This window comes from Loa loa, assembly GCF_000183805.2.
Source record: "Loa loa unplaced genomic scaffold supercont3.85, whole genome shotgun sequence".
NCBI lineage: Eukaryota > Metazoa > Nematoda > Chromadorea > Rhabditida > Onchocercidae > Loa > Loa loa.
Genome location: NW_018108265.1, coordinates 54,242 through 72,665, shown reverse-complemented (window position 1 = coordinate 72,665; position 18,424 = coordinate 54,242). Strand labels below are relative to the sequence as shown.

Here is an 18,424-nt window from a genome sequence, read left to right as displayed (position 1 = left end):
TTATTTAAGAATCGATACCCAGCAGTAAGCTGAATCAGAAGTTACCTGACGTACGTGAATGGTCAGTTCCGTTTATAGAACCTTTCTTAATTTTTAAATTCACGCTATTTGCACGTCTCGCCCTTCTTCCATCTTAACCGATGTTTTTATTCTCTCTGATTATTTAAATAATGGTCCGCTATATCTCGATATTAATCACTGAAGTAGTGAAATCCGCAGATGCAATATTTATTCGATTTGACCCCATACTGGAAAAGTTTTTTAGGTTTTGACTCTTTGAAGAACTATTATCTAGTCTTTTTCTGGTAATTTTATTCCCTCTAAGTTAAAAGAAATGTGAAATTTTAAATAGCATAAATGTTTTGGTAAAAGGTACGCAGACCCACAATAGCTCGTTTTTCGTGAGATAGATAACAAAAAAAGATGGTCAACAGTGAGCCAATAATCATTCCATCCTTGCGACATTTGTTTTACTACGACTGAATAGTGGTTCCAACGTGAGAAGTGTCTCGCCTAATATACACAAAGAGGATATTTAGCTTTCATTTGTTTTTTACACTTATTATTTGCTATGATTTGAGATTGTAAGCAGGCATATAAAGCGATCGATGAATGAACATAGTGTATCACACTCATTTTCCAACTCTTCTGTTATTCAAATGCCAAAAGCAGCAACCACAATAATACAACGTCCCTAAGCTCTTGAGCCAATTGTTTTTTAAAGAAATAATTCATGAATTCCGAAAAATATTCGATCACTTGGTTTTCATCTTGATAAAATCCTGTTAATTAGCCGAAATGAATTCGATTAAGTTCGCCTCATTAGCTTATTAAGAAGTGTTTGAACGGTAAGACCAATTTATGACAGTTTTTTATGGTTAATTTAATATCAGAAAGACTAAAATAGCTTAACACCTGTAGGGAATCGGAAACTGGTGTAGGATCTGTTCAAAAATCAGCGCACAGTCTTCATGACAGATTAAGTGGGCTTCAACGGGAAAAACAGCATTAAGTTGAAAAGTTGAGCGAATTTTTCTTAACTAGGTGTGCTGCTTTCTCAGTATGTAATAGTAATTAAACTTGAGATGAAACATGTGTACAGACATAATTTTTTTACATGCTCTTCCATGAAAATTAAAAGTAATACTCAAAACGTAATTATCTTGTTGTAATTAACAAACAAATTTGCACTCATCGTATTGAGCTTGATTTCCTAACACATAATTTAGAACAATCTATGAAATTAGAGAAAGTAGAGGAAATATCCAGATTTTGATATATTTCACTCTCGAAGTAACTGATTTATCGTCAGAAACTTCAAATATTTCAAAAGGAAATTCCTGGATGGACTTTAAAAATTTAGTGTGTCTTAACGGATGCAGTTGTTGGCTAGATTAATCCAACCTTCCATTCAATTTAGTTGAACTTGATTTCGCATGCGAAGAGGTTAGGAAAAGGGACAAGGAAGGGTCAGAAGGAAGGAAAGCATTAGGTTTATGATGGATTAGGATGAGCGGCGAGCATTGCTCCTCTAGTTACTGTGGATTAAGGAGAAAAAGGTATAATGGGTCATTTGAAGTGACAGTCGGAGTATGTCCTATTCGAAATGCGGCACTAGGGATACATAGAATGAAGCGCCAAAGACTATGAAATAGATTCATTTGAATATTTAATAAGGAAGGGTCAGCAAATGGAAATGATAATAGCCAATTCAACAAACAGTAGCTTTCTTCATATGATTTCGGATTAATAATCACTTTGCTTTGAAATTTTGTTATACTTTATAATCTCCCACTGTACAGTAAGTCATGCAACTATTCCTTAAGCAATAAGTATTGTCTTCCTTTTTCAGAATCATATTTTAGGATCATTTAGTTAGTGTATTTTATAGGAACTGAAATAGAGAAGTGGCCTTTTGTTACATCTTTCACGCTGTACTTTTTATTTCCAAATTTCCTTGTAGTGGAATAAATGTTGATATTCTATCTGATTCTCCGAAACACTTTTCCAGCCTAATTTAATTGCACATTTTCGTAATGGAAATGTTTGGGTTGAAATTGTCACTGTCCGCGGAGGAGTCATAGTTTCAGTAATTCAAAATTTAGAAAATAGGACCGTTTTTTATGTTTTGTAGTATGTGGAAACATAAAGGAGAGCCAGTGGAATAGCCACCGTACTATGTTAATGACGACGCACCCCAGACCACTAGAAACCAGTTACCTTTAGCGATTACCGTATGCCACCACTCACCTGTTGTTCGCGCTTTTTGCTTGTTTATTTTATGTGACATTTTTATACCTCGTTTAAAGTAAATATTTGGATCGCCTAATGTAAGAGTGAAAAGGTGGAAAAGTAAGGAAATATAAAGCAATAATGAAAAACGAACGACAAAAGTGTATTTTTTTTGGTTCAAGTTCTAAGGAGAGTTAGAATGGTATAGAAATGGTATATTAAATGGAACGGTTGCTTTCAATATTGCGAGCACTTGCATCGTTCGTTCACGAGAGGTTGGTTGGTTGGTCGGGATAGAAATGGAGAGACTGCTGTTTTGAGGGATTACTTCTATTTCATCGGGAAAGTGAAGAGTAGAAAGGATTTTAATTCATGAGTGAAATGAAGAGAGCACTTCGAACTTGGACTGTTACATTGATATACACAGAAATGATCTAAGAAATTCTCAGAAAAGTGTTTCCAAAATATTAGTGTTTTGCAAACACTGGTTTGTTTCACTAGCGATACATGATGTACATCAGTAACGGATATTACTGCCACCTTCAAGTTCAATATTTCCGCACTGCCGCATACGTCATTTCATATGAGTGCCGCAAACGGTAAACATTATTCCTTGTTGTGCTGCTGGTACGATCTGTTTGCGGGGATTCGTTATAAGGATTTGAACTTCGAATCTTTACTAATTAGTTGTTAATTGATTTTAAGGAATCCCTTTCATTTGCATAAGTGTGTATGTTTCCGGATAGAACAGGAGAGCTGGATGTATTAGCATGTCAGTATACTGTACATAGTAAGATGATGAGGTGTAAGAAGGGACATTATCTGTTGTACGCTACGACACAACACGTCACCTCGCGTCACTATTAAAGAGCACTATTTAATGAGCTAGCAGCAGCAACAACAGCAATAGCAATCTACATGTAAGTCAGCATGCAAAGCGTATTGGTGAAGAGTCCTCCCAATGTTAGCTCATTTACCGCAGGTGTCCATAAAAATGAGCTGATGTAAGGACAGGTATTGATTGGGTGATGGCTGATGCTGTCTGCCACATCTTCCTACATTCATCCAGTGATATCGGAAGCCGAAGAGTTCCAAACATCAGCATTGGTAGGATTTGAGACGCACATATGTATGTATGTATGTGTGTGTGTGTATCTGTTTGTGTGTGTATGTGTATGTATATGTACATGCACGTGATGGATGGATGGTTGTATAATTCAGTTGGCCAACGACTCATTAAAGTTGCCCCTGAGGCTTCTAATTCAAAATAAGCACACCGTAGTTGGAACAACCCTATTGCAGCCAGTGAGATGCCCAGTAAGGTGCACGGTGTGTTTTGCCTGCACTGGGGATTCAGAATTTGAATGAATGAATGGATAGATACATCACATCATAGACTTGTTGGAGACAGCACAGCATTCCATCTACATTCCTTGCTCACCTTACTTTCACGGCTACTTCATCTGCACCACTGTTCATGCAAACCATTCTACCCCTTCAGTGTTCAACCTGAGAGAAACACTCTATCACGACATTCTCACTCCCGCTATTCAGGATAGTGGAAGTGATGATAGCAGGAGTAGGAGTAGTAGTAATTCGTGACAACTGTTTTCAGAAGTATGGGAAGGAAGGTACCGTTGTGTGAGTTCGATTTGTGGAAACTGGTGAGCACTTTTCTTCCCTATCATATATCATTGCAGCAGAACCATGTCCACGATCGTAACAATGAAATGGAACACATTTACAAAACTGTCAGGCAAACTACTCCATCACCACCAAAATTCCCTGGGAAGTGATCACTTCATACCACTTTACTCAGATCGCCATCCTTACTATCCCTGTAATTGCGCCCAGATGTGCAACTAATCCGTTTGCTTTCTTTCGTTTATCTGTTCTCCCAATTTCCCTCCCATACTTAAACAGTTAGCACCTGTAAAAGAGTTTCTGATGTAGTCCATCCCTATCCAATTAATAATTTTTTGTTTACACTTAGCTTCCCCTATTTGTTTGTTTACAGTTGTCCAACCAACACTATCGGAATAAATCATCCAACTGCTGGCAACAATATATTTGAACCTTTCCTATCCTTCCACTCTCACACTAGCAAACCTGAATGAATCGATAAACATTTGCATGGATTATGCCATCTTCAGGATCTCACCACTTTAACTTGAATAGATAGGATAAATCCTTGGGTGCCAATAAGTGTGGAGGTTTCGAAATCTGTGCTAAATTGCTGAGTAGTAATGGAGAAGAAATTGAGCCGCTTAACAAGGAAAGATGTGACGACATCTTTAAGGTCGGAAGAGAAAAGAGGATTGTAACCATCCGTGGACAGTATGCAACGCATTTGGTAAAATTGTTTATGCGTGTGCATTTCTCTGTTCCTTCATCTGGAAGGTGGATTGTTTGCTGTGATAGTGAGAAGATTGCATGGGGCCAGATGGGCTGAGGCTGAGTGGATCGGAAGTTGAAGATGGTGGGAGAGGGAGGAAGAGGAAGCGTTATGACATTCTCCGCATCCGTGTGCTCCTCAATCGTACCTTAATCAGAGCCAGGGGATGGCAGCATGATGAGGACGAGGAGGAGGGAAGGAAGAGAGCATCCTGACCAAAGCTCTATTAAATTGCTCCTTGAATGCGCTTCTCGTCGTTTGTCCATTGTTGATATGTCCAGCTCATTTGTGCTACCGCATGCAATCCTGTTATCTGTGCTAATCCCATCATCCATCTAGGCAAGACTGTTTCAGCAATCCTTCCAAACTCTGGTCCGTGATCCTGAGAAGTCCACTGATTAATTAACTATATGGCCACTACTATTACGCGGTGATCAGTTTTTTTCCTTCCGGGAAAACTTTGTTACTTCGAATCAGCCTGAGGTCTTCGAACTCTCTTTATCCTCTCACGTAATCAAGTCAAGTGCTGACAGTTCCTATAAATCGTTTCGGACTGTTGATGCTCTTCAGTTCTCTGTTTGGATGATATGATGGTCGGGCATTCTCTTTATTCTTATTTACTGGTATTCAAATTTTGACCATAAATGTCCAGTGATCTCCAAATTTTGAATAATATGAATATGCAAAAAAGAAATTTGTGAAGATCTTTTTTTTCTCTCTGTTTTAGGCAGTGATTGTTCGTGGAAGTGATTTGTGACAAAAAGACATTAATGGGTAGGAAGATCGACAACTTGAGAAATATCAGAAGTGTAAAATGTGATGATTGATAATAATAGAATGTGCATTTTAAGTTTATTTTGGTTTTTTTTTTTCTTCAACTGCAGTAGTTGATCTATTTTCGTTTCTTTTGTAGTAAGATTGTGAAGATGGTTTGGTTTAGTTGATGCGAACTAATTTAGGGCTTAGGATATTGTGAATGGAGAGAAAAAGTATTTGAATGTTGGGAGCTGCAATCAAATATTTCGATTCCATCATTCCTCAACTAATCGAATTCATTAGTTCATTCATGGAGAATTTGGCACAAGCATATATATTACGCATATACTCTTGCAACAAACTGGGATAGTATCATAATAGAAGACAGAGACTGAAAGTTGGTAGTTACTGTTGATTCATGCCATTTCGCACGATGGAAAATCATTGTTATCATTCATTCTTTATAGTGTACTGTAAAAGATCGAGGGACTTTCGAATGGGTCCATATTCCTAATCTAAAATGTCTGTATTAACTCGTCCGTATCATATTTGATGGCATTTTTTTGAAATCACCATGGATGTGTATCTCTGGTTTAATCTCATCCACCCAGTTAAAAAAACTCTTAATCTTTATGGATTTCATAACATTAAAACGCTACTTGGTATTTAGTACTTTGAAAATGGAAAATTTTACTGCAGTAAGATGTCATGGCATATTTTGATTCCTCAACTTTTATTTAACGGGGACTTTCTAATCTTCTCTGGCTCTCTCTCGAACAAAAAAGAATTCTTGTGTTTCCAGTGCTTAATTTAGAGGCGACATCAGAAACGTTTCTAAAAGCTAATCAGAAGTTGGTAGACTGAGTAAAAGAGTCTCACGGCGGATTTCGTAGCCCCTTTTAAGCAAGTCAGCATATTACATCATCTATAATATTGGTCCTAGTGTAGCTGGTCACATTGAGTTAGACAACTAGCTTTTAAAATTTTCAAATTTTCAGACAGGTTGAAAGATAATATATCATAAAATTTCGGCAGTTCTTGTAGTATTTGTAACAGTTTATGTAATCTTGCGCGAATGTGCTGAAAAGAGGATACGATTTGTTTATCCTCTCATTGGTATTCTTTCGTGAGAATTTGCGCCGTTAATAAAACTATGTTAATAGGTGATATTTAAGATCCCTCGTTAATGGCTCGATTAAATTTAGCGTAGCAGCGTTCCATGATGGCAATGCATTTATAACTGGAACGTGTTTTTATGATTCTGGCACATTTGCGCACATAGATTGAAATCTATGCTCGGTTTAAATTCCAAAAAAATTATTCCAAAATGCAATTTCAAATAGCTGTGAAATACGAGATTGAACGAGGGTAGAAAACCGTCCGAATGATGATAATGTTGATGGAGGGACATGAGTTTTCATAGACCAGAAAGGGATGCGTTAAAATTCTTGATTATTTGTTGCTGTGGTGAGAATTCGGGACCAAGAGCTTTATGAAATGAGGCGCTGGAGGGAAATATGCAAGTGTTACGACTTCTTATTCCACCGCCCATACATATGGACTCTGAATTCGTTTATAACCTTTAAACTTTCGGTACTTCTTGGATTTGCTAAACAAACTAATACATATACGTATAAACATACTGCATACGCATAAGTGGTCAGGCTGCATTTAATGTATCCCGAAGGTACAATCAACTCCTTCCCATCCACACCATTATTTTTATATGTGACTGAGCTAACTTACCGATGTATGTGTAAGTCTGAATATCTCTTCATATATTCCCTCGGGATTTTCTTCCCATTGCACGCTTCATGTTCTAAACGTTCGTCTAATAAACGCCGCCTCAGTTAAAGGTCTTGCTTCCCAACCTTCGCACAGTACAGCTTCTTCCCGACACCATGGATATAATATCTTGAATATTTCCTACTACATTAAAATAATTTATTGTGTTTTTTAGAAATTGTGTTGCGTTTTTCCTTCGTCTTTTCGCGTTGCACTTAGGGTCAGTTATGTTTGCTCATGCTTATTTAAATTGTTCTCATGTAACTACTGCCGTAGATATCAGATGTTAAGCCTTGACTCTTAATCGGACTTGATCTGGACAGTGAGAAGTGCCTTCCAACGTTATTTCTCTGCATACCATTTTATTGTCGATGCTATTCTCTATAATGCTATAATGCTGGCTACACTCTTCCAACTTTATTCATAACTTCCCGACTCATCCTCTCTCCAACAATGGTTTTGGCTTGCTTGTGGAAATTTATCCCACCAACTCACCTTTTCAGTTCCTCCTTCCAATGGTTGTGTTTCTCCCATTACGCTTTTAGATTCCTGGAAATGTATCTAACTTTATTAGATAACATGATATAAAATTGTTGTGCCACTGGGCGTGGTTTAGCAATTGTAGGCATTTCATCTGCACCTCTGCTTGGCCACCAACCGACACATTTCTTGTTTTGGAAGTGATGTGGCACCTTTAAGGCACATTATCACTATTTCTTGTTGTCGTCGTCTTGACCTGTAAATTCTATCTTATTCTTATCACCTCCAGTTAATTGAGAAGTCTCTAACTTCAAAATATGATTTAGAAATTAGTATCGATTTCAACCAAGCAGTGCGCTTATTTGTATATCATCTCTCAAGAAAGTAGACAGACACCAAGCCGACATTTTAGTCATTTTAGTCAAAGACTAGGTAAAGAAGGATATGAATATTTGTGGTTAGCCATTTTACTTGGAGGACTACTTCCAACGCTTCTCTGGAATTAACATCATCATCACAGTATTTTACACAGGCATGCCATCCCACTTTCAATATCCCTCCACATATATATATATATATATACCGAATGCGTTTTCTTGTTTCAGGGCTACGGTAATTTATATGACCGCACCTGCCCGGTTGCACAAACATAACACACACGCATACGCGCACAAACACACGCATATACACATACACACATACGTGCACACACAACACACACACGCACGCACACAATAGTCAGCGCTCACTGCTCATTTTGTCCATACGGAAGTGTTGCGTTTACGTATAATTCGGTGAAATTTGGCGAGCAGTAAGCTAAACAAATTAATGAATTTTTCTTGTTTAATATCTTATTTAATATCACTGTGGTACTTATTTAAATGTTTTCTTGTGTTACGAGTTACTGTAAAATTAAGCGCACCAAAATTTCAACGGAGACTAGGTTCGTAAATTATTGCACCCAACCAAGGAATGGATTAAATGGTAGGTTTGACGGTTACATGAACCTTTCTCAGGTGACCTGTATACATACCACCATAGGGAGATATTCTGCTGTAGATTGAGTAGTTCGTTTCTTACTCTCGTTTCCTGGTTAATGAATATATTGTTAAATAAATGTGGTTAATGTCGAAATTACTGGAACAAAAGAATTGTCATGATATCTTGAATACAACATTTGGCATTTTCAATGTCTCTTTTTGCAGTGTGTCTTGTCATGATTATTAAATGTTCGGATGTTCTCATCAGAGGTGAAAGTTCTGTGCTATTTACTGGTCTGTTCGCTTTGCTTTAAATTTAGATCAGTTAAGTGTTCCAACATTAAGCAAAGTGCAACTTATGCATTTCTTCCGGTGCTTGAATAAACTAAACTGTTTTTGGAATTTAATAATCTCCCAAAAGTGCTGGCAGGAAGGCATACTGAAGACAGGAATTTTTGGAGTAAAATAGAAATTTTGCTTTGGAAAAAATGGTGGTTCACAGCATAAGGATGAAATAAATAGAGAATGATTTAAATACGGTTGCTCGTTCACTAAGTAAATCTGTAGAAGACGGCTGAAGTAGGATATCATTTATGCACAAATACATTCATATCCCTGGTAGTTTATGAGACTGATATTTCCATTTACATTTCATATTAATTGCTGAAAGCAGTGTGATCTGCTCCTGTAACAAAATCAGTTATTTTTATAAAATAAACGTAAAATATTCTAGGAACAGCAAGGAAACTAAAACCCAAACGGATTGCTTTTTCTATTAGTGAAATGAATAACAACTTATTTCACGCCTTAATTGTATTGTACTTGATATATCGAGCTTAGATTTTGTTTATATTCATAGTAATCAGTAGGAAATATGAATGGTATTACCACCCAGAAAATATATTGTCCGCCGCGTAATTCAACTTACTACCTACTACCTACATTGAAATTGCAAAGGTATTTTATATTTCTGGTGCTGCATAAATTTTTATACTATAAAGAGAAAGTGTACAAGTAAGCTGCTATGTCACGACGACTTTCACTCTCTTTTTGAAAATGCAAATTTTCAGGCAGCTGATATTTAAATCAATCATAGGTGGATAAACACGAAAAAATCAAATTTATTGACGTGAGGGTTCAAATACCACCTGTTGATTTTCTGGTAGTAGGGCAGCTAGACAACAAGGTATCATTTTTGCTTCTCTCACAAAATATTTTTGAACAAAGCTGGACGACCACCACTATTAACATCTGCCGCAATTTTGTTTCCCCGGCGTCCAAATTTATAACCTTTCAATTTCAAAAATTTTCGTCGTTTGGATACAGATCTTGCCATCAATCTCTTTGAACCAGCAGCACCGTTTCTCCAAACATTTTTTGTTCCTCTCCTGCTTTACTTCCTATCCTATGCGCAGAATATTTAAATTTAAAATGTAAATCTCGTTTTTACTTCTGAAGTGACTATCATTTTATAAAAGCCTTTAGAAGAGTTGCGTAAATAGAATGGATAATCTTGAACTGAAACCATATTTCAAAAATAAAGCCAATATAAAGACATGAAATTGTTGAGTAAGTTTTAACCAACAGCTTCATACAAAGTGAGTGCTAAAGATTCGGATTGTAGTTGGGCCCTCAACACTACGAATTTCAAACATTCGGTAACAGAATTAAACAGGAACTGTAGTTTTTTTGATCTGATACAATTGCTGATAGAGTTCTAGAAAACAGCATAAAATAGAGCTTTGGCTTTTGAGAAGTAGACAGTAAATTAATGAAAGTGAAGATATTTCGAAGAATTTTGGTTTACCCGCTCTCTTCCTTCAGCAGTACTGTCTGTAAATGTAATGATGCTTCGCAATCTGTCGGCAATAAACGGAATAGGTATTGTAACTCATTATCCGGTGGTAATAATGGAAGAATAAGGAAATGAGAGGAGGAAGAAAAAGAGTGGGGGAGGGGGGAGGGGAGATGAAGCAGCTGTCAAACAAGCATTATTGTATGTCGAAAAATATCCTATTGCCCCATCCTCTCAATCCTTAAATAAACAGGTGCAAAATCGGCACTCTTCAATAGCCTCCTTTTCCAATCCCACCTTCACTGCTTCCTATGCTTTTGTAAATCTTATACTACCGTATGCCAAAACGACTGGTGCTTTTGACAACGTATGTTTTAGTTTGAGCCAACATCCGTGATCGGCTAGTTAACGAGTTAATCATTCTGCCTGTTTCCTTTGTCCTCCTAAAATGTCACCATTTGTGCCATCTGAGCACTTTTATTTCTGTTTAGCTGAATGTTGGTGTGAGAAACTTCGAAAACAATTTCGTACTTTCCAGGTACTTCATTGTTTGAAATTCTCTTATTACAACACATTTATTAGCGAATTGGCAGACCGGTGGAAGATGTCTCACTGCGATAGGAATATTTTTAAATTAAAGTGGACTAATATTTAAATTTGGCGTATTTTACCTTCTTCAGTGTTTGGCTGATAAGTTACCTATCTTCTTGCAGGTGAGGAAGTTTTTTTTCTAGTCACTTTCACCGGAATTTTGTTTGGTGATTCCCCAATAACGAAATTTGAGACCGTATAATTGAGAAGTTGGAAGGCATCATGCATGATTCACAGTTTGTCAATTACATGACAGTATGTTGCTTTCGCTTTTTGTTTTGAAGATATACCAAGTAGTGAGGGCCTTATATCTGGCCAAATATGTTCATCACTAAGTTGTAAAACGATGTGCGAGAATCAGTGGCGATGGCGGAGTCGAACATCATCAGGATAAATCAGGGCAATGAACTGAACTTCGTTGTACTAAACCTTCAGATTTTCATGTGGTCCCACAGATGGCGGTGAATTTATATATCTTAGTTAATTTTGTTAGCCGTACAATGCACTTTTTTGTTCATTAGTATTCGTTGGCATTGCTGATCTTGATTAGATGTTTATTTTTACAGCTGACGAGACAACCTAATGCAGCTTTGCACTAGTGTTATTGATAACGAATGTTAATGATATTGTCATGTAATAGTAAGAAACAGATAAGACTTTTTGCAGATAACGTTTTTGAGAGGTTGGACATGTCTTCAACAAAATGACTTCCACACTCGTGTCCTGTGGATTTAAAATCCAGGAACTACAGTGCTTAAATTTGTTGCCATGCTCAATTAAGTTCGTTCGTTTCAAATATTTTATCAATCACAGAGTTTTTGGGAAAAAAGAGAAAATGGATAGTTAACAGGAACTGGAAAAAAGAGTAATGTAAAATGCACGAACTTCTGTAAGGGTCATATTTGGATACCTTCTGTCGGTTGTACACATTGATAGTGACCGTTAAAGAAGCTTGTTAACCCCTAAAATAGAGCTCACGACCTTCATTTACCTCCTTTCTCCTGGAGAAGGGACCATCTGTTCCACAGTTGTGTCCTCCTCTTGTGTTCCGATTTTCCTTTAGAGTTACAGCAAACTTCTGTATACATATATATATATATACATATATATGTATATATACATATATGTATATATGCGCCCGTCCTCAGCATCACTTCCCTAATTGCCACTAAATATCTTATCCTCTTTCCTTTCCTTGTTCGATTACAACCCTTTGTATCTGCTGTTGACCGTGGGATTATACAGATGAGCACCTGTATTGTTGCCTAAACATCTTTTCTTACCCTGACCATAACCTCGAAGATTTACCTCTAATGTTACCATTACTATTCGGCCCTTATTTGCTTCATCTTATGTGACACCTTCAAAGATCCTGGAAATATCTGTAGGTGATGGAAACAATTGGGTCTTTCAACCAGAAATTTCATTTTCAGTTCAATCATCCAGTCTGAAAATATCTTTTGAAAAAATGATCAGCTGGTAATCCAAAAACTTCGTTAGGAAATGTAAACACTGCATCTTCGCTGTGCTTGGTGGCACTACATTAGCGGAATCATTGTGTATTCTCATTTTACGAGTATCAATCTCATGTGTTTTACGATATTCTGCATATCTGAAGCTCCAAACATAAACTGAAAAGAGTTAGTTAGATTTTACACCATGGATTTCTTTACATGTCACGGGATATTGTGATGGAGGAAGTTAAGACTTGTAAGGACTATTCTTCATTGCGGTGCAGATTGTGTAGTATATAGTGTACTTTGAATGAGTGGAAGGGATTCGCAGTTTCTAAAAAAAAAAAATGATGTCCCTAATTTGGAACCACCCTAAACCACCAGTACAGGAACTATAAGGCCAAGGAATTAGTAGTTATCGACCAGTCGATGAAGCTGTTAAGGGTTTCTGCGGTAGGTGTAGGGAAGATTTTGGAAGGAAGATAAGGCTGCTGCTGCTGCTGCTGCTGCTGCTGCTGCTTCTGCTTCTGCTGCTGCTGTTGTTGTTGCTGCTTCTGCTTCTGCTGCTGCTGTTGTTGTTGCTGCTGCTGCTGCTGAAGGATGATTTGAAGCATAGCAGTAGCATTCAATTGGGAAGGAAGGAGGAAGAAATGAAGGGCAGCAGGACAGATGGGTTCAAACTAATCCATTTTGGTTGGCCAGTCTCTGGCGCTACTATACCTCATCTCTCCTATCCAATTACTTAATGTCTCAATCGTCCTGTTCGGTCTGCTGGAGCGCCTTACCTTCAACTCCACCTATCTTTAAATTATCACCTCCCACCCATCTTCCCATCCTTTTTTGCTGCTTTATAAAGTGGGGGCATTTCCGTCATGTCCATGTTCTCGACGCTGCTATTCTGTTTATGTTGTGTGTACCCATTTTCTCTTTACACAGGTTTCACATTTCACCATCATAAATCTCACTTCCCCTCTTTAATCTTAACTTGCAATAGGGCAATGGGGGACGCTTTATAAGACAGTCGATCTTATAGAACTTCAGGGAAGCATCAGGAGGACATTTGATCATGGATCTGCTTTGATATACATCATCACAAAAACGAGATGAACATTCTGCAACAGTATTCTTTGTTTTCTAGCGAGTTTTCCTTGATTAAACGCTCATAATCCAGTTGAAGTAAGTGTTCGACCTCACCACGTTTTAGTTTTTCAGTTCTGCAAGGAAGGCCATCATAAAATAACTTTTCCATATCAAGCTATGCATTCTCAATTGCTAAGTTTAGGGTCTAGGGAAAGAGTATGGTTATCCTGAAGCACCGGTGTCTTATGAACTACTGTTCTCTCCCGGTCACTTGCTTTCAACCGCTGATGTATAAATACCATTTCCACTCCTGTTTATTTCACTATTTGTCTGTTTCTGCTCATTTTGAGCTTGCATTCCTTATTTAGCAAAACAGAATCTGAATATACTGTCGTTATTCTGTCCATTGGGGGACAAATTCTTGCATAGCTCAACCGGTCACAACTAAAGATACATTGTTGTTAAAATCGTTGTGACTTGTTATCTGTTATGTGCTGCCACTTGCTCAGCATCATAAAACTTATCCTGATACGAATAAGTGAGATATTGATTCATGTCTTTATCCAAAGTGGACTAAGAAATTTTCAGTTCTGTAGTGGTTTTCAAAAAATTATACCAGGACCGTCTAGACACACTCTTACCAGCTTATCTCTTGATTGTAATGCGGTCACGTTTTATGCACATCCGTATGTAAGCCTTTTGAAAAAGCTTCACGATATTGTTGTACGTCAAACATACCCGTTAATTAGGTTATATATTTAGATGTTCTGCCGCCAACAGCTTGTCTAGAATTTGTAAGGCATATAACCGTTGCTGCTTGTAGATCCTCTTCGGAATAACCAGGAAATAACTCTTTGGGGAAGCCTAATCACTAATTAATATGATGATGGTAGTGAATGAGCCACTCAGTCAAATGGTCTTTCAATAGCTGAATCAGTCAATAGCTGGAATCGTTATTTGATATGTTTATAAAAAATATTTCCCAGTAGAGGAATCTGCTGGAACTATAAACAAAAATGATTTTACCGGATAGGATAATGTTGTGTGAGCACACGGCTCACTATTTTCGTACGGATCGCTTTAAACGATCACGCTGTGTTCTTCCAGTCTTAGGCGTTAATCCACAGTAAACTTTCGGTTAAACAAAGCTATAGCTGTTCCACTATATATTACTTTCGCTTTCCCTCACTTACACGCTTTTGCATTCCCGGGTCATATAATGAAAACCTTTTCTTTCAAGCTTCGCAATAACTTTTGCAAAATATTACACTGGCTTCATTCTTATTTAGTATTTGCTTCAGTTCTTGTCATGTAAATCACTTTAATCATCTCTACCATCGTATCACCATTATTCATCTTTATCATCATCATTTGTGAAGGGATATCAGTCTTTTTTAATTTCCAACACTGTGGACGCTTATGGTTATTACAGTTCATTTAGATAAATTGGATGTGTGCAATCAGTTGTTTGAATTTTGCATTTAGTTGATGAATGTTGCAATAACTAGGCGAGAAAGTGAATCTTTTGTTCACCTGTATCGTTAATAGATAGTACGGAGAGATAGTTACACGAGTGGGAGTCAGATCAATTTCTCAGGTGCTGCTGAAATAAGATCATGTTTGACAGTTGTTTTCTCAATCCATTACATCCTTTGTGCGACGAATTTTTCGAAACATTATAAACAGAACACCTGTGTATGTTTGTGTAGATGCTTCCTGCTTCCCTTTCGTCCCTAATGAAAATACTTCTTATTAACGTCGCAGCTTACTACTTCATATTTGTTTCCCAGTTTCTCTCCCATAAGCTACTCTCTGTATTCATTTCTTGATGTTATTTCAATGCTAGATTCATTATAATTACAGAGAGCACTGAATTCGTCTGCTGACGCAAATTGAACATCCGGTGTATGGTTTTTTAAAGTAATCGGAAAATTATTTGGGAGGAAAAGTTTTTTTGAACATTTGAGAACATGCAAGGAACGAATAAACTGAGGGAGAATCTCAATGTTCCTGTGTTTTACAATGATGTGGTTTGTTGGATTAGAGCCAGAGGATGGGTATATATCCGTTATATTTCGGGCGCTGAAAGTAGAGGACAAAACAGGTGGATGGAATTATTTGATTTTGATGTGAACCAGTGATAAAAGACCGTTGCATAAGTAATATGTCAGCTTTGGCGTTTTTAAATGAAATAATAATCTGTCAAATCTCTTTGCAAATCAGTGCTTATCATTCTTGGATTTTCGTTGTTAAATGATCTGTTTATGAATCCGTCAGTCCCTGCAGCACTGGAGGATAGTCATTCTGGAGATATATGGTTTTCTTTTTCACTAACGAGACGATCGTTTGCCATGTACTCTGATCATTCTGTGCTACGATTTCGAACTTTCGTACGTTATGTGAATTTGGCTTAATTACAGCTTAATTACAGTATTATATCTACGGTATGTGGTCGTAGAAGACGAACTACGGAAGTGTTAGTTCACTAGTATTATAACAAGGAGTAGGAAGATGCTTGGAGTTTTGGATACGGCGAAGGACTCCACCGTAGCAGGGACGTCCAGCGCCGTTTACGTTGGTGAGCGTCTCAAAGCCACTGTACAATGTTCCGATGAAGCACTGCGGAAATTTAAGTGCTCAGAATGTCCGAAAGCTTTTAAATTCAAGCATCATCTCAAGGAGCACATCCGAATTCACAGTGGTGAAAAGCCCTTCCAGGTTTGCACTTCACAGTTCCTCTCAAAACTTTCTTTTATCATTTCGAAGCTGTTTAAACACTTTCCACACAGAGATAATCCTCTCTCTCCATAAGTAGTACTCGAACATTTGGTTACAATGAGACTTCCATTTTTAATTACCATTCTATTACACAATTTGCTGAAGTGTTTTACCAAAAGTTTCGTTATATTTTGTATTGATACCTCCTCATATTTTTCTCTCCTGTATAGATTTTTCTGTTTATGTTTAGAAAAAACAGTCGATCTTTTGTGAGTAATGTGTATGGATTTATATTGCATATGCTTAGTGCGCCTTCATCAGTATGTCTGGTACTTACTTCACTGAAACTAGTTGACCAGTTCTTTCGAAAATTTTCTCATTACTTCTTTGGATATGTCGAGAAAAAAAGTACACCCATTTGAAATCTCTCCTACAACATTAAGTTGTTTTCAGGTATTCAAGGCACGGTAATGACCGCAAGATTTTCGTGACATTATTTATTTCTCAGTCCATTAATTGAATTAGTTAACTTTAGTTTATATCTGTTACTTTATAAGTCCGAGATTGGATGAAATCAGTTGGCTAGTGTGCATGGAATGAGGAGATGGGAAATTAATTGAATCAAGTGTTGTATATTTTAGACTACATGAACTAGGCAAAAAGATGATTCATTAAAACGCAGATTTATCGTCCGAAGCAAATATGATAATTGGGTGGGTTAAGTTACTTTACATTTATATTCATGACAGGTAAAGCAAAGAGAGCTTGCGTTTAATTCAAAACCGTCTTTAGTGAAAGATTAACGTTGGATGGTATTTGCTTATATTGTGCAATTCGTAGCAATAGTGGACTTAGAGTGAAATATCAAACTGCAATACTTATTGTTCGATCCCTTTTGCAAACTCTGAGCATTAAATTGATTATTAAGATCATACTTCGTGGTAATATTTGTGATATATGTTTTAAATCTTTACAAATTGATAAAATTTCACAAAACAAACAACTGATAGAAGTCTGTTTTTGGATATCTTCAAGAGGGATCAGTAATATTAATAGAGATGATAGACTAATAATAGTTGTAGTAATGGTGTTAATAGCAAAGGTGTAATAGGATGTACAGTGAGATGCACACAAATCTGTGGATATGGTCCTCTAAAATTGAACATATGTAATATGTAATGGATAATGTGTTACCACATATGTCTGTCATACCTTTAGACGGAAATGTAGTTATATGTGGTGTTATTTTTCTTAACCATCGCTCTGATCAAAATTAGGTTCATATACATGATTCATTATCAGGAAAATACTGCAAGATCAAACGTATACAGAGTGCTCACGTATATACAGAAAAAACAATGATTTGTTCTAGGCACAAAGATATTCCATTCTACAACATATAGTTTTAAATCAGTTATTCTCAGGAATGGTTAACAACCATAGCTTAGATGATTTGCTGGTTTTATTTTCTAGGTTTCATTCTCATAGTCTTTCTCATAGTCTCAAGGATGTGCAGGTCTTCAGGTATTTTTCTTTCCACTCAGTATATGCCTTTCTCGATATCATATCCTTTTGACCTCTTTCGTATACTTTTATTTTTTATGCTTGTAAACCTTTTAAAAGAAAGCAACAAATATATAATGAAGGGTGAATGTAAAGCATTTTGAAGACGTAGACTACAACATAATACATATATTAAAAAAATTCCCACCTTAAATAGTATTCATAATGATGTGACGAATTCGATATAATTACTTTGCACTACTCGAGAAAGCACTGTGAATTAGAAGTTCCATATTAATTTTGGTGTAGTTTTTGATAAGAGAAATTATGAAACGTCTTTTTGTGATTTTACTAATATGATCATTATCTAATATATGAGTCACTTTTTAATTTTGTTGGTGTGCGATCGATTACGTGGCAAATTTTGAATCGAAAATAAGAAATACAAACTTCACTCGTTTTTATCCCCAAAACATGATGACTTATCAAGCCGTTCCCTATTTCCGTTGCTGATTATTTTAAACCCTTTTTAAAAGCGATATCCCCTTTTGGTTGATGAGGATATGATAGTGGAGGAGGCAAAATACTCTGCAAATAAACAGGTTATAGAGGTATATATATATATGTATATATATATATATATATATATATATAT

At 36.7% G+C, this 18,424-nt stretch overlaps 6 protein-coding genes across 6 annotated transcripts in view; 1 reads left to right on the top strand and 5 right to left on the bottom strand.

Annotated features, from left to right (window-relative positions):
- Positions 1 to 3,205: 3,205 nt before the first annotated feature.
- Positions 3,206 to 3,720, bottom strand: LOAG_00147 (hypothetical protein; the record flags this gene model as incomplete). The annotated part of the gene is made up of 2 exons (XM_003135687.1): positions 3,206 to 3,572; positions 3,674 to 3,720. 2 exons carry the CDS (start codon positions 3,718 to 3,720, stop codon positions 3,206 to 3,208), a joined length of 414 nt encoding a protein of 137 aa, XP_003135735.1.
- A 313-nt stretch (positions 3,721 to 4,033) lies between these two features.
- Positions 4,034 to 4,962, bottom strand: LOAG_00146 (hypothetical protein; the record flags this gene model as incomplete). The annotated part of the gene is made up of 3 exons (XM_003135686.1): positions 4,034 to 4,070; positions 4,394 to 4,775; positions 4,923 to 4,962. 3 exons carry the CDS (start codon positions 4,960 to 4,962, stop codon positions 4,034 to 4,036), a joined length of 459 nt encoding a protein of 152 aa, XP_003135734.1.
- A 1,591-nt stretch (positions 4,963 to 6,553) lies between these two features.
- On the bottom strand, positions 6,554 to 8,332 carry LOAG_00145 (hypothetical protein; the record flags this gene model as incomplete). The annotated part of the gene is made up of 6 exons (XM_003135685.1): positions 6,554 to 6,623; positions 7,130 to 7,214; positions 7,255 to 7,297; positions 7,664 to 7,717; positions 7,823 to 7,904; positions 8,232 to 8,332. The coding sequence occupies 6 exons, from the start codon at positions 8,330 to 8,332 to the stop codon at positions 6,554 to 6,556; spliced, it is 435 nt and encodes a 144-aa protein (XP_003135733.1).
- A 2,422-nt stretch (positions 8,333 to 10,754) lies between these two features.
- LOAG_00144 (hypothetical protein) lies at positions 10,755 to 12,337 on the bottom strand (the record flags this gene model as incomplete). Its single annotated transcript, XM_003135684.1, has 5 exons — positions 10,755 to 10,866; positions 10,966 to 11,035; positions 11,925 to 11,976; positions 12,006 to 12,092; positions 12,323 to 12,337. 5 exons carry the CDS (start codon positions 12,335 to 12,337, stop codon positions 10,755 to 10,757), a joined length of 336 nt encoding a protein of 111 aa, XP_003135732.1.
- A 569-nt stretch (positions 12,338 to 12,906) lies between these two features.
- LOAG_00143 (hypothetical protein) lies at positions 12,907 to 13,302 on the bottom strand (the record flags this gene model as incomplete). The annotated part of the gene is made up of 2 exons (XM_003135683.1): positions 12,907 to 13,061; positions 13,254 to 13,302. The coding sequence occupies 2 exons, from the start codon at positions 13,300 to 13,302 to the stop codon at positions 12,907 to 12,909; spliced, it is 204 nt and encodes a 67-aa protein (XP_003135731.1).
- A 2,736-nt stretch (positions 13,303 to 16,038) lies between these two features.
- Positions 16,039 to 18,424, top strand: part of LOAG_17507 (ZAG-1 protein) — an 8,315-nt gene continuing 5,929 nt past the window's right edge. Inside the window, exon 1 of the mRNA XM_020450169.1 lies at positions 16,039 to 16,266. Within this exon, the coding sequence (XP_020306191.1) occupies positions 16,060 to 16,266 (207 nt within the window). The 5' untranslated portion in view covers positions 16,039 to 16,059. The remainder of the gene's footprint in view (positions 16,267 to 18,424) is intronic.